At 45.7% G+C, this 24,592-nt stretch overlaps 1 protein-coding gene across 2 annotated transcripts; it reads right to left on the reverse strand.

Annotated features, from left to right (window-relative positions):
• Positions 1 to 1,152: 1,152 nt before the first annotated feature.
• DOLK (dolichol kinase) lies at positions 1,153 to 24,578 on the reverse strand. 2 transcript variants are annotated; one of them, XM_078767050.1, is made up of 7 exons: positions 24,553 to 24,576; positions 24,422 to 24,448; positions 21,511 to 21,841; positions 20,006 to 20,250; positions 16,893 to 17,134; positions 2,562 to 3,001; positions 1,153 to 2,291 (listed from the first exon to the last, which is right to left on the reverse strand). In XM_078767050.1, the coding sequence occupies exons 3-7, from the start codon at positions 21,809 to 21,811 to the stop codon at positions 1,981 to 1,983; spliced, it is 1,539 nt and encodes a 512-aa protein (XP_078623176.1). In that variant the 5' UTR covers positions 21,812 to 21,841; positions 24,422 to 24,448; positions 24,553 to 24,576; the 3' UTR covers positions 1,153 to 1,980. The 2 variants fall into 2 exon arrangements, with proteins under 2 accessions (XP_078623176.1, XP_067989833.2); XM_068133732.2 differs by having other exon boundaries at positions 24,422 to 24,578.
• Between the last annotated feature and the right edge of the window lie 14 nt (positions 24,579 to 24,592).

Raw genomic sequence — 24,592 nt, forward strand, 5'->3', positions numbered from 1 at the left:
AAATGTTGCTGTGCTCAATAGGGTGGTCCACATTTTGTTTTTTTTGAAATGTCATGTTCTCACCCTCCAGAACTGTTCCAATACCTAAAAAAACTGCTGGTGAAATAAAAATGAAATTGAATAATATTTATGGGTAGCTCATGGTCATCAAAGTTTCCCCATATGGTCTTACACTAACGTCTTACATTACCATGGACACTGAAGCAGTTTCTGATTGATGCATACTTTTACAGGAATTCTAAGTTGAGTTATGAATACCCTGCAATGCAGTTATGAATACCCTGAATACCCCGGTAATGTAAGACGTTAGTGTAAGACCATATGGGGAAACCTTGATGACCATGAGCTACAGATAAATATTATTCAATTTCATTTGTATTTCACCAGCAGTGTTTCTTTAGGTATTGGAACAGTTCTGGAGGGTGAGAACATGACATTTAAAAAAAAAAAAAAAAAAATTATGGACCACCCTACTGCTCAACCTTGAAAACATCCCAACCTACACCTGGAAACCTAAACAAACTTGGTTTCGACTTGAGGACCTTTTTCCACTTTCGGATAACCACCACAGGAGAATGCAAGAAAGAATGTGATCGCTAATCTTAGCACAATTTGTCAGAACAAATAGGAAATAAAATATCTTAAATGGCGATTAATCTGGTGTGGAGAGGATGTATCGGGCCCAACCCTTCATCTCTTGCTCTGATGAAGGGTTAGGCCCAAAACGTCCACTTCTCTTCCCTCCATGGCAAATCAACACCAGTTAAGGTATTTTATTTCCTATTTGTTTCTACTGGAAAATGACTTAACAAGCTTCCACCAGGATGGTGGAGCAAACCAATCTGCTTTGAGATGGGGATAGTGGTGAGATTTGGTTTGTTGGAGGTGGGACATTGGTTGGGGGCCTTAGCTCTCGATCTTCATGCTCCAGCTTCCATGCTTTGTGCCCCAACTCTCGATTTTTCTGCCCAGCTCATGCTCTCGTGGACCCGACTCTCTCAGCAGGGAACTTGTGCACCCCTGACCATGACTCCCAACCAAATTTTCTACAGCCCGAACCACAACTCGTGTGTCGATAACCAGGGCGAACCATGGTACAGGATGGTGGAGACAACCAAATGTGAATAACAGCACAATGTCATGACAACCCAGTCTTACACAAGCACTTTACCAGTGTTGTACAATTTGCTGTATCCATAAGGTTTTCATTTTTGAAGCAGCACAAGTGTTAGCTCTCAAATGAGCCGTTTCACTGGTAACATGTGCAAAGATCAATATCAAATACATCAGCAGCAGCAATGTCTGTCTCACCACATACTAACATCAAAAAAAATAAAAATGAATGTTATGAATTGAAGCAAATATAAATCGCCATCAAGTTATACATCAAGAGTCCGAGTTTGGCAAACAACAGATTCATCCACAAACACTGATGATTAATCAAGGTATTTTTGGTGTATAAGAGCAAAGGGTGGAAACAGTCGGTAAATACATCACAGTAAAAAAAAGAATGCATTTCACTTTGGATTTCCTAACAATAATTTATAGATGGCACGAAGAAAGCCTGCACAAATAATCAGATGCCATGACCAAGTCCGAGGACTTGGACAACCAAAGCTAGGCCTCACAACCCAAGCATGTTGCTTCAAAATAACATCACAATCATGTGAGGGATATTAAAATAATAAAAAAATCATGAAAATCTTTTGGAGAAGTCCTCTTGCCCCCACCCCCCCCCCCCCATAACACTTTAAAATTTTTTATCAGTCTGCGCAAATAATTCCAGGTTTTTGGTCACAAATCAGAATGCAATAGGAAAACAAAACTAGATTTTTTTTTTCAAAAGCCATTTTGTGCAAGACAGCCATGTGAAAAGTCAAGACCGCTTCACATTTCCATAACCTGGCAGCAACTGATTTTTATGAGACCAAACAACAACTCGTTTGCGATTCTTTCCATGGAAATGCCATGTGGTAGGTATCAGACCGTGAAAAGTGCAAAGAGATAGAGTGGCAGCAGCATGTTATCAATTTGTTCAGTGAAGGCCTCCAACAAGCAGACCAGGCCAAGACTGGCAGCAAGGGGAAGAACAACGTCCAAGCTGGGGCCGAGAATGACGAGGGCAAGCGCAAGCTGAGTGAGCAGAGAGAAAGTCGTTCCCTCCAACGTCTTAGACGTGCCGGGCCAGTGTATTCGGCCCAAGGAGCTGCCCGCCAATGCTGCAACCGCATCACCGAGGCCCACGGAAAGGACGCCCGCATAAGGGGCAAGGCTGGCTAGGCGTCCATGAGCTGGTAAAAATAGTGACAGTACAACAAATAATAGTGACAAAAACAGTGCAAATACTTCTTATGGTTGGAAGCAGACGAGGAGAAGACAAATATTCTAAAAGAGAAACGAAAAAGGCAGAAAATGTGCAATAAAAACGCAACGGCGAACAACAGTTAACAAAAACACTGAGTTTTTAAAAATGCATTTGAAAATGGAAAACAAGAGGAGGTAAAGTGAAAGAGAAGCAGAAGAAAGAATTAGTATTTTTCATGTTCGAATAAAATAATCACCCGTATCACTTTGCCTTGCTGCCAGCCAGATGGGAGCAGAAAGGCCAAGGAGAAGGTAGATGTGGGTGAGGATGAGCCGACCAGAATCACGCGAATCCACAAAAGGTCGGAGTCCAGCCTCCAGAGATCTTGCTAGTGGTGGAACATTCAACGCACGACAGCACTCCAGTAGAACAAACAGTGCCAAAGCGCCAGCAGATGCTAATCTTAAGAGGCCCGGTTCACAGACGAGGCCGGGTACGTAGGCTGCAACAGCCAGTGCATGGAAGGCTTTACGAATGCGGATGATCTTTATGCGGTGATGCACACTCCCAGGGTGGCTCATGGCCACCACACGGCCACGACATGGAATGTTGTTCTTTCGACGCTCTGATGCTGTCATCACGACGACACCGACAGCGATGAGAAAGAGGACGACCCAGTAGAGTACCAAAAATGGCCTAAAGACAAGTGGATATTTAATTATGAGGCCGTCATAGTATGTAATTTTGAATAAAGCAAGCAAACTGTGGCTATTGAAGGATCGGAATGATATTTGTCTGTTTGGTAACACCATATATATTAGGTTTCATAATATTTAAGGAGCAAAAGGTGAATCTGAGGAGCACTATGTTATTTACAAGCTCGCAATTGAAAAGGGTCCAGTTACAATGACGATATCAATTCGTTAACATTGTGTAGAAGAGAAGATGTGAAATAGGATTGGCAAAGCATGACACATTACGTCACTACATTGGTAGAGGGAAGAAAGGTCAGTCAAAAGCAAACACATTGTCAGGCACATCTGGGTGTAACTTTGCAATGCCGCCTTTGATACAGCAAGCAAAAACAGTCCGTTCAAGCAAAAAACAGTTCTTATAACTTCAAAAATGGTTTAATTTAGAATCTAATTGCACCACAGAGAAGCGAACGAGTAACACCACCTTGATGAAAACAAATAATTTATAATAAGCATAAAGGCACAAAAAACAAATGACACAAAATAATCTATAATAATATCAGTGTGTGTGTGTGTTTGTATGTGTGTGTGTCTCCTCCATAACTCCAAAACCATGGAACCTAGCAGCCCAAAACTTTGCATGCATACTAAAAGAACTCCAAGGGATTGCATGAATAAAGACTGGGTGTTTGGGTAAATTTAAATACCACTTTTAAAGATAATTTCGGTAGTGCTCATCATAAAAACCAAAATAAACCTTACCATTGTGGCGGCGCGCCATCTTGCTCTGCCTGCTGACACCTCACAGGAGTCTTAAGCAGCCATTTTGTTTCAGCCTGCTCAACAATGCATGTCTTGGAACAGGCCACAACGGTTTCTGTACGACAAAGCGCTCAAAATTTATTTTTTCACTTTCCTCAATCATCGAATGCCTGATCTTCATACCTACAGATCTCTGTACAAATCACGAATTTCTTATTAAGCCGTTTGAGCCAGCTGTTTCTTATCAACCATTTTGCTGGAGTGCTTGTGTGAGTGCTTAATCCACTTGGCAAGTGCTCTCTCTACAAACTGCTGGTAATGGAACACACCCCCGTTTCACCATTCCCTTACCTTTCCATTTTCTTTATTTGTCTTTTTTGCTAATATACCTGAAACGACTTTATTGCTCAACTTTATGTGGTATTCTTGGATGTTTCTTTGTTTGCAAGCCTTGGCGATAGTTCTTTTTTCGGATTGGGTGGAACAGGCCATATTTGCTAGATTTAGATGTATAATTTTTTTTTAAATGTCTCCACCGACAAAGTCGCTGGAGGCATTATGTTTTTGGCTTGTCGTCCCTCCGTCCGTGCTCCCATCCATCTGTCCGCCAGTGATAGGTTTTTGTTCCTGCGATAACTTGAGAACGGCTGAAGAGATCTATAGAAGACCTCTATATTTGTTAGGGTCGGTGAGTTATCACCGGCATCCCATCTGTATAGCCAAAAGTTAAATCGTATTTATTTTGAGATCAAATGGGTTCTCAAAACGTGCAGCTTGAGTAGGAAGACTGAGCAACCACTGGACATCTGTGAGTTCGATCTTTATCAAACTGGCAAGTGCGCATGGAGACAGAATGTGAACACACCCTGAGTTGGTATGCATTAGGCCCTTTTTGCTCTCGGGGCAACCTCGAGTACAATGGAAAGCAAATCCTCATGGCGGCAAAAAGACGACCCCGTCCCCCAGATCTACCCCTCCCTAAACCCCTTATCGGAATCCCTCGGCCCCCGATCTCCTCCCCCCCCTACCCCCTCCTACTGTGAAGACCCAATCATCAATTCCCCTATTGTTCTGAATGATATAAAATGAAGCTAAGTTCGCTCAATCAAGGAAGAATGCTCATTTCCGACCCAGGTCCTGTGCTGTGAATCCTGTGCTGTAAATTCTGTGCTGCGAGTTCTATAATGTATTTCTGTTGTAATCAAATGAGTATTTTTCCCAGTGTTATTAAAATATTTACAAGTGTTCATGACTTTGTTTATGTACACAAAATTGTTCTTCAACAGATCCAAGTCAAACTTGTTGCATGTATGTATAATGAGGTAAAGATGAACCAATTACATTTTGGGGTCACGAGATCAAAGGTCTGAGGGCAGAGGTCATGTTAGGTGAAAATCCTGTTACCACGATAACTTGTGAACCAGTGATTTTGACCAAAGTTTGTACAAGTATATATTATGCTGCAAAGATTAACCGATTTGATTTCAGCGTCAATAGGTCAAAGGTCAGTCTGTAATAAGTTTTCGTTACTGTGATAACTTAAGAACGGTGTGTACCCCGGTTTAGAATAGGTACACCGTAACCCTGCGTGTCGTAAGAGGCGACTGAAAGGGTTGGCGTCAGGAAGGGCATCCGGCCATAAAAACATTGCCTCAAAAAGAGAACCATGACAATTACAACCACATATGGGCAGGGTACAGCCCGAAGTACCCCGTGGGGGACCCCACTCCCTCTCGTCAAAACTCAAGGTGGGGAACCCAATCGAAGCAAGGGTAGAAATCATTCCATTTATGACGACGAAACGTCTGATGCCCGATGTGGAGATCGGTTTCTGAGGTTTGGGACATGGAATGTAGGGACAATGACAGGGAGATCAGGAGAAGTGGTGGAAGTATTGGTCAGAAGAAGAGTGGACATATGTTGCGTGCAGGAGACGAGATGGAAGGGAAGTGGTGTGAGAATGGTGAAGGGTAGGCAGGGACAGAAATACAAGTTTGTGTGGCAAGGGTGCCCAGAAGGTGTGAATGGTGTTGGTGTCCTGTTTTCTGAGGAGTTTGTAGACAGTGTAGTGAGTGTGACTAGAGTGAGTGAAAGGTTGATGATGGTGAAAATGATGATTGGAAAGCTCTTGGTGAACGTCATCTCGGGATATGCTCCGCAGGTTGGTCGGGGCGATGAAGAGAAGGACAAGTTCTGGTGTGCTATAGAGAAGCTGATGGAAAACGTGAAAGATGAGGTAGTTGCTGTGGTAGGAGACCTGAATGGACATGTGGGAAGGAGTATGGATGGTTTTGAGGGAGTTCATGGGGGTTACGGATATGGTGTGAGAAATGGAGAAGGTGAAAGGATTTTGGAGTTTGCTGATGGAGCTGATTTGTTGATTTGTAATACTCAGTTCCAGAAAGAGGATAATAAGCTTGTTACATATGTTACATATTTATGTGAATGTATGTGAATTACCATTCAGGTCTTTGCTTATCCGTGTGTAGTATATTAAGGGTTGTTGTGGTTGGAGGGTCAGGAGCCCTTCTGAAATAGTGGCCGGAAACGGAAGTGACCGGAAACGGAAGAGGAAAAGACACGAGGAAAAAGGACGGGTATTCTTCTTCCTCGCCCCGCTCCGACGAAAGGGGGGATTGATTGAGCCGTGTGGAAAAGCGGCGTTCCCGAGCCTGTCTGGCGAGAGGAGTTACCGGGACGGATACCTGCCCGGTGGACGTCAAACTGTCGTGTGGCCGTGCACCGACCCAGCGTTTGGCGCCGTTCGCGACACCGTCTAAAAGACGCGTACGGGTCGCCCGTGGGGGCCTAACACGCCTTGCAAGCGGCGTGGGGCTTTTGGCTTGCTTTCCCGTACCCGCTTCGCGTGGCCACGAGGGGCTGCAGCCGGGGTGCCTGGTAGCGGTACGATACCTGCCCGGTGGAAACACGTCCACCCGGGGTTCGTTCAACCGCCCGAGTGCGGCGACGCCGACCATCATCTTGGTCAGGAGGGGCCCAGAGACATTGTGCGGGACCGAGACCAAAAGGGGGTCGTGAGTACTCACCGGGACACACATATATAAGATGGCCATCTTAATCATAGGGAATTGACTGTGGATTGGGAATTGTTGATGGTTGTGTATTGTTGATTGCTCGGGGAAAATCTCCGTGGTTGTGTCATTGAAATTGTATGGTATCATTACCATTGAAATATATCCTTGAACATCAGTTGTCTCTTGGGTGAAATTCATATGGATTGCGTGGCGAAAGCGCATATATAATACAGCTTTCTGGCGAAGTTCCTCTCACGGTCCGGGGGTCACCGAGACCAGGTATTCACCGAGGGGACCACGTAACAGAATTGGGGGCTCGTCCAAATTACGATTTGCGGTTTCGCAATTGGGTCTACGTCCGGGATCTAAAATTGTATAACATAATAAAATAATAATTTTTTATTAATTAAAATTTATTAATTAATTATTACTTGGTAAATATTTTTTTGAGAAATTGGGGTAAAGTCTTGGGTGAAGGTTAACAGGTGTTAACGATAGGCACCATGGCGTTTGTGGCACAGAACTTTGTGGTAACCCCGAGTGAGGCACAGTTCCGAGCGTTGCTAAAGTCGGACCTCTTGAAATTGGCCAAACATTTTAACTTGGAGGTCCGAACTAATTTGAGGAAGGCAGAGTTGCAGGCCACGGTGATACAATCTATGGTGGGATTAGGAACATGGGACGAGTTAGCCTGGGAGTGGCTACCCGAAGAACCAGAAGACGTTGAGCTCCGGAAACTGGAGTTGCAATTACGGAGCCAGGAACGGATCAAAGAAGAAGAAAGGAAAGCAGAAAAGGAAAGAGCAGAAGATGAAAGGAAAGCAGAAAAGGAAAGAGCAGAAGAAGAAAGGAAAGCAGAAAAGGAAAGAGCAGAAGAAGAAAGGAAAGCAGAAAAGGAAAGAGCAGAAGAAGATAGGAAAGCAGAAAAGGAAAGAGCAGAAGAAGAAAGGAAAGCAGAAAAGGAAAGATCAGAAGAGGAAAGGAAAGCAGAAGAGAGGAGAGAAGAGAAACAAGCAGAGGAAAGGAGAGTGGAACGAGAACTCCAGGAAAGGTTAGAAGGGAGAAAAGCAGAGGAGAGGAGAGCTGCAAGGGACCTCGAAGCAGAGGAGAGAAAAGCGGAAAGGGAATTAAAGGAACGTGACATGGAGCTTCAGCAAGAAATCAAATTCAAGGAGCTGGAGTTAATGAGAGAACGGGGAGAGGCACCACCCTTGCTGACGGGGTCGACACCTAACCAGAAAACCTGGGATGTGGGCAGACATGTGAGGCTGGTTCCACCGTTCAGTGAAAAAGAAGTCGCGAAATTTTTTCCACACTTTGAGAAAGTGGCTCGACAATTAAACTGGCCGGAGGAGGCCTGGACCATACTCGTGCAAAGTGTGCTGGTGGGGAAAGCTCAGGAAATTTATTCGGCGCTACCAATGGACCAATGTGCAGATTATGAGGTACTGAAGACGCACATCCTCAAAGCGTATGAGTTGGTTCCGGAAGCTTACAGGCAAAAATTCAGGAATGCCAGGAAGAGGGAGAGTGAGACCCATGTGGAGTTTGCCAGAGTGAAAGAAAACATGTTTGATCGGTGGTGTGAGTCAAAAGGAGTCGGGAAAGACTTCGAAACATTGCGGGACTTGATCCTGGTGGAGGAATTCCAGCAGTGTGTCCACGAGGACATCAAAGTGTACCTGCAGGAAAAGAAAGTGCCAAAGTTGTGGGACGCAGCCACCATGGCAGATGATTATGCCTTAACCCACCGAATAGGGGTCCACGAACCTAACTCCTCGCCTAGATCTCCGCAGGGGAGGTGGGGAACAGCAGGTGCGGAGAACGACCATACATGGCGGCGGCCTCGAGATGATTATGGGGACAACTATGATACCCCACCTGTTCGAAATCAGAGGGATGCGGGCCCAAGACAAACTTATAGTTCGGGGGGCCCGAGGCAGACCACGAGTTTTTCCTCCGGGCCTACTTGCGCTTTTTGCAAGAAACCTGGACACTTGATGTCCAGTTGTTACCGCATGAAAAGCGAAGACCCAGAGCGGAGTCCGACTACTACGACTCCAAACGCAATGGCCATTGTGAGAAATCGCCATCAAAAGGGTTACCAACCATTTATTTCAGAGGGGTTTGTGTCACGGGATGGAGCCTCGACTAACCGGAAACCGGTTAGGATATTGAGGGACACAGGGGCACATCAATCTTTAATGCTTGAAGGCATTTTGCCATGGTCCGAGGAGACGGCAACGGGGGATAGTGTTCGTTTACAGGGGATCGGGGGCGGTGTTAGTGCTCCCCTTCATGTCATCCATTTGGAGTCCGATTTGGTGTCAGGACCGGTCACCGTCGGTTTACAAGCCACGCTTCCTGTAGAGGGTGTATCTGTGGTTATCGGGAATGATTTGGCCGGGGGTCAAGTTTATGGTAACCTGAGGGTTGGTAAAGAGCCCAGCAGGGAAAATAACGCCACACCAGCTCGGGATGGCGACAAAAGGGCCAAATTATTTGTAGGGGGACTGAACTTCAAAACAGAGGAAGAAGTTCTGACCTCTGTCTTCAACAGATATGGGCCGCTGGTGGAAGTGCGGTTGGTAAGAGACTGGGAAACGCAACAGTCAAGAGGGTTCGGCTTTGTCACGTTTGCCAGCACAAAAGACGCCAGAGAGGCAGAGAAGAATTGGAATGGCAAGGATTTGGAGGGTCGGACCATAACAGTAGGGAAGGCATTTCGTAGGCGTCGAGGGGTCTACAGGAGAGTACAACTGGGCGGTAGTTTTGGTGGTGGCCGCAATCAATATTATTATGGAGGCTCCCTGAGTTACGGCAGCTCCCGAAGGAAGGATTGTCAAAGTAGTGGCCGAGAAGGAGATCGCTATTCATGGGACTACAGTGACAAGCGGTCCCCCCATAATTATTAGGGAAGTTCTGAAAAGCGGAAGCACTGAATGCGGCGGAGCCGCCGAGATTCCTACACGGATTAACCGTGAACGCCACGTTCCTCAAGGCGTCCAGGTAGTGAATACTCGGCTTGGCCTCCCGGAAAAAGTGCTATCGAGTGGCTTAACTTTGGATCTTTGATCAACCCCTTAACCTTCATTCACAAGAAACTGACGGTCAAAGTCAGAGGGTCATGAGATGGAGTTTGATTTGGCAGGGACAATGTCGTTGCTGGTGCTTAGTCCAGAGTGAGTAATCTGGAGGGGTTGTGGTGAAATTTTGGTTGCTTTATTTTTAAGTGATAACTGTGCCCGGGGGGAACTGATAATGTGGGGGGGTTGAGTTCTCTGGTTTGTTTCTCCAAATTGGCCGGCAAAGAAAGTTTTCGCTGGGTTCAAACTTTCTTTCTTGAAGGGGGGGAGTGTTACATATTTATGTGAATGTATGTGAATTACCATTCAGGTCTTTGCTTATCCATGTGTAGTATATTAAGGGTTGTTGTGGTTGGAGGGTCAGGAGCCCTTCTGAAATAGTGGCCGGAAACGGAAGTGACCGGAAACGGAAGAGGAAAAGACACGAGGAAAAAGGACGGGTATTCTTCTTCCTCGCCCCGCTCCGACGAAAGGGGGGATTGATTGAGCCGTGTGGAAAAGCGGCGTTCCCGAGCCTGTCTGGCGAGAGGAGTTACCGGGACGGATACCTGCCCGGTGGACGTCAAACTGTCGTGTGGCCGTGCACCAACCCAGCGTTTGGCGCCGTTCGCGACACCGTCTAAAAGACGCGTACGGGTCACCCGTGGGGGCCTAACACGCCTTGCAAGCGGCGTGGGGCTTTTGGCTTGCTTTCCCGTACCCGCTTCGCGTGGCCACGAGGGGCTGCAGCCGGGGTGCCTGGTAGCGGTACGATACCTGCCCGGTGGAAACACGTCCACCCGGGGTTCGTTCAACCGCCCGAGTGCGGCGACGCCGACCATCATCTTGGTCAGGAGGGGCCCAGAGACATTGTGCGGGACCGAGACCAAAAGGGGGTCGTGAGTACTCACCGGGACACACATATATAAGATGGCCATCTTAATCATAGGGAATTGACTGTGGATTGGGAATTGTTGATGGTTGTGTATTGTTGATTGCTCGGGGAAAATCTCCGTGGTTGTGTCATTGAAATTGTATGGTATCATTACCATTGAAATATATCCTTGAACATCAGTTGTCTCTTGGGTGAAATTCATATGGATTGCGTGGCGAAAGCGCATATATAATACAGCTTTCTGGCGAAGTTCCTCTCACGGTCCGGGGGTCACCGAGACCAGGTATTCACCGAGGGGACCACGTAACACATATACGTCAGGTGGGTCGACGACCCCCATTGACGACCTGCTGGTGCGTAGGCGAGATAGGGACCACCTCCGGGACACAAAGGTGATCCCGGGGGAGGAGGCTGTTTCACAGCACCACTTGGTTGTCTGCGACATAAGGGTGAAAGGTGCGAGGAGAGCTCGGCGGGTGAAGTACGAACCGAGAATGAAGGTGTGGAGGTTGAAAGAGGTGACAGTGAGGGAGGCATTAAAAGAGAGGCTGAATATGGTAGAGGATGATGTGGTTGAGCTTGAAAGTGGTTGGATGTCAATGAAAGCTAGTCTGTTGGGAGCCGTTGGTGAGGTATGTGGATGGACAAAAGGACCACCGAGGCACTCGGAAACATGGTGGTGGGATGATGAAGTTGGAAAGAAGATTGATGAGAAGAGGAAGAAGTTCAAGGAGTGGCAGAAGGCGAAGGGTATGGGGGCAGAAAAGGCAGAGCATGAAAGCTATAAGGCAGCCAAGAAGGCTGCAAAGAAAGAGGTAGCAAAGGCACAGGAGGCATGTAGGAAAAAGTTCGGCGAACACTTGGATTTGGAAGAGGGTCAGAGGTGGTATTCAGGATTGCAAAGCAGATAGCGAAAGAGAGGTGTGATGTGATGGGGGTGAGTTGCTTGAAGGATGAAGTGGGACAAATCGTTGTGGACCCAGATGGAATTAAAGGACGATGGAAGAGATATATGGAAATACTGTTGAATGCAGAGAATGAATGGGATGGCAACATAGAGAGTAACCCAGTTTTAGGACCAGCAGAGAAGATAACCGAGAAGGACGTTGAGGAAGCCATAAAAGCAATGAAGAGTAGAAAAGCGGGAGGGCCGACGGGAGTTGTAGGAGATATGTTGAAGGCAGCAGGAAATTGGGGTGTGAAGAGAATGACAGAGATCTGCAATCTGGTGGTGAAAGAAGGCCGCATTCCAGTGGATTGGGAACTGAGTACCCTCGTCCCTCTATAGAAGGGGAAAGGTGACCCTCTGGACTGTGGCTCGTATCGAGCGATAAAGTTATTGGAGCATGGAATGAAGGTATTGGAAAGGGTGTTGGAAAGGAGGATAAGGAAGAAAGTGAAGATTGACGAAATGCAGTTTCGATTTATGCCAGGAAGAGGAACGACAGACGTGCTGTTTATTGTGAGGCAGTTGCAGGAGAAGTATATGGAGAAGAGGAAGTTGTTTCTTGGGTTTGTTGATCTGGAGAAAGCATTCGATAGGGTTCCACGTGAAGTAGTGACATGGGCATTGAGGAAGTTAGAAGTGGAGGAATGGTTGATCAGAGTAGTGATGGCAATGTACAAAAGAGCGCGCACAGCTGTAAGGATGAAGGACGGGAACAGTGGTGAGTTTGAGGTGAAGGTGGGAGTGCATCAGGGGTCGGTACTAAGTCCACTACTATTTGTAGCTGTCATGGAGGTGCGGGCTCAGAACGTAAAGGAGGGTTTACCCATGGGAGTTGTTGTATGTCGATGATCTGGTGTTAATTGCAAAAAGTATGGATGGACTGAAGGAGAAGATGAACAAGTGGAAGGAATGTATGGAGACAAAAGGTCTGAAGGTGAATATCGGAAAAACGAAGGTGATGGCAAGTGGTAAAGCATGTGGTGAGGTGGAAAGAACTGGGAAGTGGCCGTGTGCTGTGTGCAGGAAGGGTGTCGGAGTGAATTCCATTCAATGCCCAATGTGCACTGAGTGGGTTCATCAAAAATGTAGTGGTTTGAGAGGGTCATTAACCAGTGTGGCAGCTACATTCAAGTGTAAGGTGTGCACAGAGGGAGCTGCAGATGGAGGAAATGTTGAGTTGGATCTTGGAGGCGGCGTGAAGCTGGAAGGTGTGAAAACATTTTGTTACCAAGGAGACATGCTGAATGGAGAAGGTGGATCAGATTCGGCAACGGTTGCTCGAGTGAGATGTGCATGGAAGAAGTTTCGGGAACTGAGTGGCGTGCTGATGAGGAGGGGAGTGTCGTTGAAGCTGAAGGGAAAGGTGTATGCTGCATGTGTGAGAAGTGTTATGATTTATGGGAGCGAGACATGGGTAATGAACGTAGAGCAGCAACGAAGGTTGGAAAGGGTGGAAATGCGAATGGTTCGACGGATGTGCGGAGTATCGTTGAGAGAGAGGAAGACAAATGATGAATTGCGAAATATGATGGGAATAGAGCCTGTGATGGATGCTGTGAAGAGCCACAGGTTGAGATGGTTTGGTCATGTGTTGAGGAAGGATGAAAGTGACTGGTTGAGAAGAGTGATGGAAATGAATGTAGAAGGAAGTAGAGGACGGGGAAGACCGAGAAAGACTTGGCTAAAGATGGTGGAAGAAGAAATGCGGGCAAGGGGGTTAACAAGGGGAGATGCAGAAAATAGGGCAAAATGGAGAAGATTGTCATGGGGACCGCAAGGCTAACCCCCGCTCTTGCAGGGAAAATGGCCTTAAAATGCCTGTTGTTTTGTTGTTGTTGATAACCTAAGAACGGCTGAAGGGAACGAAGTCAAACTTGGTACAAATATGAAGAATGAAGCAAAGATAAACCAATTAGAACATGGGGTCAAGAGGTCAAAGGCTAGAGGCTAGAGGCCCCGTTAGGTAAAATTTCTGTTACCAAGCTAACTTGATGGGATTTTGACAAAACTTGGTACAAGTATTTATTATTATGAAAAGATGAACTGATTAGATTTCTGCAGCAAAGGTCAGACAGAGGTCATGTCAGGTACAAATGTGATACTTGAGAATAGCTGAATGGATTTGTTCGCATTGTTTCCCTCTTTGTGTGCTGCTTTCATTATCTTCTCACTATGACATAACATTCTCTTTGCAAACTCCCCCTCCCCCTCACCCTCTATGTTCCATTCTCCCTCCCCCTCCTGATAAATGGCAGCACTCTCCTCCCACATGTCTCTGTCTGTCTCTCTCTCCTCTCGTTCCTCTCTTTCCCAGATGTCTCTCTCTTCTCTCTCTTCTCTCTCCTTTTCTCTCTCTCCTTTTCTCTCTCTCCTTTTCTCTCTCTCCTTTTCTCTCTCTCCTTTTCTCTCTCTCCTTCTCTCTCTCTCCTTCTCTCTCTCTCTCTCCTTCTCTCTCTCCTTCTCTCTCTCTCTCTCCTTCTCTCTCTCTCTCTCCTTCTCTCTCTCTCTCCTTCTCTCTCTCTCTCCTTCTCTCTCTCTCCTTCTCTCTCTCTCCTTCTCTCTCTCTCTCGTTCTCTCTCTCCTTCTCTCTCTCTCCTTCTCTTGCCCCCATCCAACTTCTCGCACCCCTCCATCCTGGAAGTGACGAGTGTTGAGGTGTAACTCTCTCCACTTTCCTCGCACCCTCACCCCTCTCCTTAGAATAAAAGGTTAATGTAATGATGAGAGTGGAAGAGAACAGGTCAGCATGAGCTGACAAGGGCAGAAAAGGTTGCTGAGTTGTAGAAAAGATTATGCATGAAAATTTGTAAATATTTTGTAGACATGTCAATGGTGAAAAATAAACTGTACACATATGCACATGTAAAAATATACATACCTGTACGTGAATATTAATAAATCATTAAAAAAAAAACTAATGTTTTTAGCTCTAAAAAAAACCCTAAAAACAAAATAAAAACTAACATAAAAAACCTAAAATACATGAACAAAAAATAAAAAACCTTTTCTTCATAATGACCAATCAAAGTTAACCACGCATTTGCTATTAGAATGGCATAGGTGGAATTTTCTTTTGCATCGATATACATACACTACATGACCAAAAGTATGCGGACACCCCTTCATATTAGTGTATTCGGCTGTTTCAGCCACACCCATTGCTGACAGGTATATATAATCAAGCACACAGCCATTCAATCTCCATAGACAAACATTGGCAGTAGAATGGGCCGTACTGAAGAGCTCAGTGACTTTCAACGTGGCACCGTCATAGGATGCCACCTTTCCAAATTTCCAACACCACGTTCATCCAATTTCTGCCCTGGAGAGCTGCCCCGGTCAACTTAAGTGTTGTTATTGTGAAGTGGAAACGTCGAGGAGCAACAACAGCTCAGCCGCAAAGTGGTAGCAACACAAGCTCACCGAATGGGACCGCCTAGTGCTGAAGCGCGTAGCACGTAATAATCGTCTGTCCTCGGTTCCAACTCTCACTACCGAGTTCAAAACTGCCACTGGAAGCAACGTCAGCACAACAACTGTTCGTCGGGAGCTTCATGAAATGGGTTTCCATGGCCGAGCAGCCGCACACAAGCCTAAGATCACCATGCGCTATGCCAAGCGTTGGCTGGAGTGGTGTACAGCTCGCAGCCATTGGACTCTGGAGCAGTGGAAACACGTTCTCTGGAGTGATACATCATGCTTCACCATCTGGCAGTCCGACAGATGAATCTGGGTTTGGCGGATGCCAGGAGAACGCTACCTGCCCGAATGCATAGTGCCACCTGTAAAGTTTGGTGGAGGAGGAATAATGGTCTGGGGCTGTTTTTCATGGTTCGGGCAAGGCCCCTTAGTTCCATTGAAGGGAAATCTTAACGCTACAGCATACAATGACATTCTAGATGATTGTGTGCTTCCAACTTTGTGGCAACAGTTTGGGGGAGGCCCTTTCCTGTTTCAGCATGACAATGCTCCCGTGCACAAAGCGAGGTCCATACAGAAATGGTTTGTCGAGTTCGGTGTGGAAGAACTTGACTGGTCTGCACAGAGCCCTGACCTCAACCCCATCGAACACCTTTGGGATGAATTGGAATGCTGGATGCGAGCCAGGCCTTATCGCCCATCATCAGTGCCCGACCTCACTAATGCTCTTGTGGCTGAATGGAAGCAAATCCCCACAGCAATGTTCCGACATCTAGTGGAAAGCCTTCCCAGAAGAGTGGAGGCTGTTATAGCAGCAAAGGGGGGGACCAACTCCATATTAATGCCCACAATTTTGGAATGAAATGTGTGATGTTCGGGTGTCCACATACTTTTGGTCATGTCGTGTATTTTCTAGTCTTTGTTTGTGTGTTGGTGTGTTATTCTTTCACGACCGAAGCATTGGCCTCAAATTTTGGGTGTCGGAACTTCAGAATCTGGGCAAAGTTTTAACCTACCCATACCCCCAAAAAATCCCCCCCTCAAGAAAATTTTCTGTGTGTATATTTGTGTAGTTCTGAAAAATCATCGAAAAAAAACAAAAAACGGCTGGGCTAATCTCCAAATTTTGCAAACGTACTGGGGGTACCCAGGGTCAGCTTTTGCATACAACCCCCTCCCTCTCCCCCAACACCCCCAAGGTGCTGCACAGGAAAAACTGCTTTGGGGTTCTGACACATGTGCATTGAAAACGTTGAAATCTTATAAAAAGTTTCGTCTGTGTGTGTTTGTTTGTTACTCTTTCATGGGTGAGATGACAACTGGGAAAAGCTCACCCACACCCAGACTCCCTCCACCCCTCCCCAGGCAGTGCCAGGTAGCCACTGCTAATATAAAATAATTTCAAGGCAAATGATCAGAAATGGGTTCGCATGTTTATTATTCCCATATGAACCATTGGGTCATGATGAGAGAAACCCAAATTCAGATATCATTTGAACCCAGGCTTCCGTATACATGTTTGTGCTTTGCTTACCAACGACCTTGTAATTCATGCAAAAATACAATGATGTCTACTGATGTCTTTCATTGTATTTACAAGCTCCAGGATGAGCCTCAGAGCTCAATAAAAGTAAAAGAAAAAAAATTAATAATGCATCAATTTGCAGAAATCTGGCATGCAAAGCTGTACATGAAAAGGGTCGAGTTCCAATGACTATGTTGCAGGTGATATTCATGCGGTTTCATGTGATGGCATGTGTACTAACCTCGCAGGCGTCCCTGTGAAGAATTCCATAAACCAACGCATGGGGTTAGGTTGTTGGCTCATGTACGAGAGAAGAGGCCAGCAGATTCCAAGACCATAGACAAGGCAAAGGCCAAAGAAAACCATCGCACGGACCCCTGGTGGTTTGAAGGCTAAATAATTGCTCAAGATGCCGAGAGTGAAACCGATGATTCCTGCTCCACCAGACGCAATGAGGCAGAAGGCAGTGATGGGCTGTATTGTCTGCCGAAAAGAAAAGAGACGAAAAGTACAACGACTACCTCGAGACTGGACCCTGTCTGCACAGAAGAAAATACTTAAAGACAGGACTTAAAATTTTGCACCCATATCAGTCATGTGACTTATAGCAAGAAAATAACATTTCTATAATTGGCAACCTTTCTTATTGGTGTATCCGACCGATATGATTATTCTATATGAGAAATTGAGGTGGTTCCAATTTGTCCTGGACATTTGTTTACAAGAAGCAAAGCAATGTGATGACATTTATAACTAGAACGGCACTTGGTAGAGCACGTACCTCCGCCAGGCTGAACAGTTCACGTTTTGTATCCCACTGCTAAGTCGGATCTGGATTCGGACCTGAATCAAAAGGTAATGGGCTTGTTCTTGTCACTTACCCAACTCATCCACCTCGTTTTGTCATAATCCGTCCACAACTTTTTGAAATATTGTGCTATATATCATTTTTGGCCCTATCACTCAATGGTGAAGAATCACTTGAAAAATAAAAAAATTCCCATATCCGGATCTGGATATTCACCAAAATCGACTCAATTTGTCCTTATCACACACCCAACCTGATCAAGTTTCGTCCAAATCCATCCACAACTTTTTGATATCCTGCTCACAGACAAACAAACAGACAGGGGTGAAAAACATGGGAGACGGAGGTAATTATTTGAGGGAAATTTTGTTTATCGTGTTGGGAATCATGTATTTCCTGCTTTCATTCAGGGGCAGAAAATCAAGGTGGCAGTTAGTGGGTAATAAAGAGCGGAACAATGAAAAATAAACAATAAATTCTGAGAAAGATGACAAACAAAAAAAAAACAAAAAAAAAACATAAAAAACGATTGCTTGGTGATTACCTGTCAAGGTTAATTATAACCAAAACTCCAAGTCAGATTTGAGCCACCCACATATAAAGTTAATATGATGGAAGTATCTAACATATACCATAGAGGGGCTAAGAACAATTGAATTTTTTTTTGTCTGCTCTCTAAAGTCACCCCACCTTCCCCCTCACACATACAGTGCATACAGAAAGTATTCAGACCCCTTCACTTTTTCACATTTTGTTATGTTGCAGCCTTTTGCTGAAATAGTTTAAATTCATTTTTTCCCTCATCAATCCACACTCAATACCTCATAATGACAAAGAGAAAACAGGATTTTAGAAAGTTTTGCAAATTTATGAAAAAGAAAATGCTGAAATATCACATCGACATAAGTATTCAACCCCTTTGCTATGACACTCCAAATTGAGCTCAGGTGCATCCGATTTCCTTTGATCATCCTTGAGATGTCTCTCCAACTTGATTGGAGTCCACCTGTGACCAATTCCATTGATTGGACATGTTTTAGAAAGAAACACACCTTGCTACACAAGGTCCTACAGTTGACAATGCATGTCAGAGCAGAAACTCGACCATGAAGTCCAATAAACTGTCCATAGAACTCCGAGATAGAATTGTGAGGAGGCATCGATCTGCAGAAGGGTATAAAACAATTTCTAGAGTGTTGAAAGTTCCCAAGAGCACAGTGAACTCTGTCATTAGGAAATGAAAAAATGTGGAACTACCCAGACATTATGCTGGCCGGCCGACCAAACTGAGCAACCGGGCAAGAAGGACCTTGGGCAGGGAGATGACCAAGAACCCAATAACCACTTTGATAGAACTACAGAGTTCCTTGGCTGATATGGGAGAACTTTCCGGAATGACAACAGTCACGACAGCACTTCACAAATCCAGACTTTATGGGAGATTGGCCAGACAGAAGCCAACCCTGAGAAAACGGCACATGACAGCACACCTGGAGTTTGCAAAAATGTATGTGAAAGACTGAGAGCATGAGGCAAAATATTCTGTGGTCTAATGAGATGAGAAGTGAACTCTTTGACCGGAATACAAAGCGCTACGTCTCATCACCCAATTAACACCATCCCTAACATGTAGCATGGTGGTGACATCATGCTATGGGGATGCCTTTCAGCGACAGGGACTGTGAGATTTGTAAGGATGGAGGGAACAATGAATGGGGCCAAATATGGGCAAATCCTTGAGGAGAACCTGCTTCAGAGTGGAAAACACCTTAGATTGTGGCGAAGATTTACGTTCCAACAGGACAATGACACCAATCATATAGCTAAAGCAACACTGGAATGGCTTCAGAACAAGAAAGTGAAAGTCCTTGAATGGCCCAGCCAAAGCCCAGACTTGAATCCCATTGAGTAGCTGTAGAAAGACTTGAAGATTTCTGTTCATCGACGCTCCCCATCCAACTTGACAGAGCTTGAGCAAATCTACAAGGGCGAATGTGAGAAACTCCCCAAATCCAGATGTGCAAAGCTGATAGACATACCCAAGGAGACTCAAAGCTGTAATCACTGCCAATGGCGCTTCTACGAAGTATTGACTCAGGGGGTTGATATTTTACTCATGGAAATTCATGTAAATTAGATAATTCTGTATTTCATTTCTAATAATTACTTTGTAAGAATTTCTAAAAAATAAAATTCCACTTTGAACTTATGGGGTATTATGTGTAGGTCAGTGACAAAAATCTCAATTCAATCCATTTTAAATTCAGGCTGAAAAACACAAAATATGAAAAAAAGTCAAGGGGTGTGAATACTTTCTGAAGGCATTGTATATATCATTGACTCTTCCATGAGCCTCAATCTCATAAAAAAATTCAATTAACCGGATTATATAGTCATCTCGAGTTGGACTGTTTGCGGGATGAACATGTCGACATAGGCATGCCATGTTAAAGCTGCAAGACACATACATTAATCCATTAACTTGATCTTTACCATGTTCAAGGTAAAAAGTAAGGTCCATCCCCCTGCCCTGCCCTGCACCCCACCCCTGGTGCAGCGATGGCCACTGCCCACTCTCCAGCAAGGAGGACAAGGCCCGTGCCTGCTGCCAGCGCCTCGCCTGGTGTCATTCCGTGGGGGAGTAGACAAGGTAACGCAGGTCCAAACATAAGCCACAGTAACGTGTGTCCCACTGTCTCCCATGGAGTTGCCATTGCTACTGGAGCAAGTATGGCCGCAGACAACATGATGAACAGCAGCGCCGTAAAGAATGCCACTCGGGACTGCAATGCTGCAAAGACAGGAACATAGGCTCATCAAAGAACCGAAAAAACTTACCGTGTTTGCCGAGGTGAACAAAATTTTTTTATGCCTCCACCAACAAAGTTGCTGGAGACATTATGTTTTTCGGTTATCTGTCTGGCTGTCGATGCGGCCGTCCGTTATAGGTTTTCATTACTGCGATAACTTGAGTACAGCTGAAGAGATCCAGGTCAAATTTGGTCCAGGTATGTATAATGATGTAAAGATTAGATTTGGGGTCATGAGGTCAAAGGTCAGAGGTCATGTTTGGTAAAAATTCTGTTACTGCAATAACTTGTGAACCAGTGCCGGGATTTTGACCATTGTTGGTAGAAGTATGTATTATGATGCAATGATGAACTTTTTTGGGGGGGTCAAGAGGTCAAAGGTAAAATGTCAGAGTCTGTAATAGGTTTTCGTTACTGCGATAACTTAAGAACGGTTGAAGGGGCCTAAATCAAACTTGGTAGAAGTATGTGTAATGACGCAAAAATGGACCGATTAGACTATGGGGTCAAGTGGTCAGAGGTCAGTTTCTGTAATAGGCTTTTGTTACTGCGATGACTTAAGAAAGACCGAAGTGAACCAAGTCAAACTTGGTAAAATATGTATAATGATGTAAAGATAAATTTATTATATTTTGGGTTCAAGAGGTCAAAGGTCAGAGGTCCTTTGAGGTAAAAAAAAAAATTCTGTTCTTGTGCTTGCTTGTTAACCAGTGATGGGATTTTGACCTTGGTACAAGTATATATAATAAGCCTGGTGTTGGGCTAGCGGCTAGGTTGCCAGCTTAGGATCCTAGGATCCTAGGATCCTGGGTTCGAATCCCGGTCGATCGCTGAATTAACGCCAGGGGGGTTGACTCAGCCTGTCATCCTTCCGAGGTCGGCAAATTGAGTACCAGTTAACTGGTAATTCCCTGTTTGTCGTAAAAAGGCGACAAAAAGGGTTGGCGGCAGGAAGGGCATCCAGCCGTAAAACATTGCTTCAAAAAGGGGACCAAAAAACAACAACAACCACGGTCCCCGAAAAAGGCCTACCCCCGCTTGCGGGGAAAAATGGCCTCTAAAGGTGTTTTTTTTTTTTTTACAAGTATATATAATGATGAAAAGATGAACTGATTAGATTTCCGCATTAAAGGTCAGAGGTCATGGCAGGTAAAAATGTGATAGAACAGCTGAAGGAATTTAAGTCCAACTTGGTATATGTTTAATGATGTAATAATGTGGGCGGAGGCATATCGGCTTACCACCAAGTGCAGAGACCCAGACCGCTACAAGAGCGGCTATGCCGTCAATGGGTGACAGAGAAGCGGACGAGATGACCACAGGCCCGAGGAATCCACCTGCCACCAATCCGCAGCTTGCACCACTACGCCAGCGAAGACCGAGATGGCCATGTGCGTCCCATGCGGCCTGGCCCATAAAGACACTCGGCAGGGACACGAGCATCGAGAGGGTCAAAGGGCTGTTCTTGGCTACATGTAACCATACCAAAATGGCTGCCAGCACGGCACACTCCAGGACTGCGTGGGGTTTCACGGGAGCCATCGTTCTCGGCACAATGAGACCTCCTCAAATCTGCAGCACACCATCAGTATTTGTCAACAGCTCGTCATGCCAAGATTTCAATGATGAAGTAAACCCAGTAAATAAAGGTGTGAGAGGAATGGATGTATGGGGTAAATACGTAAGCAGTCAGGAAGAAAATATACAATGCAGGCTTTTATGACAGTCATGTGATAACGTGCCTGCCTTTGAGCCATTTATTCTGGCCTACATCCCTGGCATGGCCACATCCAACTAAAACTGGTGTCCTGGTGAAATGACAGTGCATCAACCTGCATCTCGGAGGATGCAATCCTCGGATGGAGTTAGAGATAACTCGCCCACTCTTCATCGAAAGGCACCGAGGGATCTTTAACGTCCACCAACAATTATTTATGGCTGACGGGACGAACACACAAAATGTCCATCCCAGCAACAGGGATCTTTATGATGCAACACCCTCTACACCAACCTGTCTGAGACGGAACATACAATTACAAGGGCTTGTATGAACGTCTTGACTCATGAACATCCCAACTTCTGCATAAAAATCAATGGGCAAGTCAGCTGGTGGACCATAAATGACCACCACCAATGAGCTAGTCAGCTAGTGGATCACAAATGAGTCACCACCAATGGGCTAGTCAGCTAGTGGACCATAAATGAGGCACCACAAATGAGCGAGTCAGCTAGTGGACACTAATGGAGGCACCACCAATGAGATAGTCAGCTAGTGGACACTAATGGAAACACCATCAATGGGCTAATCAGCTAGTGGACCCTAATGGATGCACCACCAATAAGCTAGTCAGCTAGTGGACCCTAATGGAGGTACGGCCAAAGAGGTAGTCAGCTAGTGGACCCTAATGGAGGTACCACCAATGACCTAGTCAGCTAGTGGACACTAATGGAGGCACCACCAATGAGCTAGTCAGCTGGTGGACAATAATGGAGGCACCACCAATGAGCTAGTCAGCTAGTGGACACTAATGGAGGCACTACCAATGGGCTAGTCAGCTAGTGGACCCTAATGGAGGCACCACCAATGAGCTAGTCAGCTAGTGGACACTAATGGAGGCACCACCCATGAGCTAGTCAGCTAGTGGACCATAAATGAATCACCACCAATGGGCTAGCCAGCTAGTGGACCCTAATGGAGGCACCACCAATGAGCTAGTCAGCTCGTGGACCAGAAATGAGTCACCACCAATGGGCTAGTCAGCTAGTGGACCATAAATGAGGCACCACCAATGAGCTAGTCAGCTAGTGGACACTAATCGAGGCACCACCAATGAGATAGTCAGCGAGTGGACACTAATTGAGGCACCACCAATGGACTAGTCAGCTAGTGGACCTAATGGAGGCACCACCAATGAGCTAGTCAGCTATTGGACACTAATGGAGGCACCACCATGGACTAGTCAGCTAGTGGACACTAATGGAGGCACCACCAATGAGCTAGTCAGCTAGTGGACCATAAATGAGTCACCACCAATGGGCTAGGCAGCTAGTGGACCCTAATGGAGGCACCACCAATGAGCTAGTCAGCTCGTGGACCAGAAATGAGTCACCACCAATGGGCTAGTCAGCTAGTGGACCATAAATGAGGCACCACCAATGAGCTAGTCAGCTAGTGGACACTAATCGAGGCACCACCAATGAGATAGTCAGCGAGTGGACACTAATTGAGGCACCACCAATGGACTAGTCAGCTAATGGACCTAATGGAGGCACCAACAATGAGCTAGTCAGCTATTAGACACTAATGGAGGCACCACCATGGACTAGTCAGCTAGTGGACACTAATGGAGGCACCACCAATGAGCTAGTCAGCTAGTGGACCATAAATGAGTCACCACCAATGGGCCAGGCAACTAGTGGACCCTAATGGAGGCACCACCAATGAGCTAGTCAGCTAGTGGACCATAAATGAGGCACCACCAATGAGCTAGTCAGCTAGTGGACACTAATCGAGGCACCACCAATGGACTAGTCAGCTAGTGGACCTAATGGAGGCACCACCAATGAGCTAGTCAGCTATTGGACACTAATGGAGGCACCACCATGGACTAGTCAGCTAGTGGACACCAATGGAGGCACCACCAATGCACTAGTCAGCTAGTGGACCCTAATGGAGGCACCACCAATGGACTAGTCAGCTTGTGGACACTAATGGAGGCACCACCAATGAGCTAGTCAGCTATTGGACACTAATGGAGGCACCACCAATGGACTAGTCAGCTAGTGGACACTAATGGAGGCACCACCAATGGACTAGTCAGCTAGTGGACACTAATGGAGGCACCACCAATGGACTAGTCAGTGAGTGGACCCTAATGGAGGCACCACCATGGCTTTCATACAAACCCTCAAAATGGCCTACACCAGACCCGACATGCAGGTCGAAATGCCGTTCCCGTGCACAGAACAGTGAAAAACACAGTTCGGTCGTGTAAAAGCAACAGATGTGATCGCGATGACGAAAGGTAAATCCGTACGTTGCTAAGTACTTACGTACAGTACCGGTATACGTTGCTCGCATTAAAGTAAACTGTAATGCGGAATATGCGTTTATGGTAAATAAAAGAGAGAATGGAGATGGTGGCTTCTTACACACAAACATGTCTTCTTCATCACGTGCTGGAACAGAAAGTGAGGAAATAAATACAAGGACATTTCGTGTTGCAAGAATTATAAAAATGTAAATGTCACGCATCACTTGCGAAATGCAACAAGATTCCGACCCGTGTGGTATATTTTTATATAGTACAGCTACCCTCAGGG

This window comes from Myxine glutinosa, chromosome 13, assembly GCF_964187855.1.
Source record: "Myxine glutinosa chromosome 13, kmMyxGlut1.1, whole genome shotgun sequence".
Lineage (NCBI taxonomy): Eukaryota > Metazoa > Chordata > Myxini > Myxiniformes > Myxinidae > Myxine > Myxine glutinosa.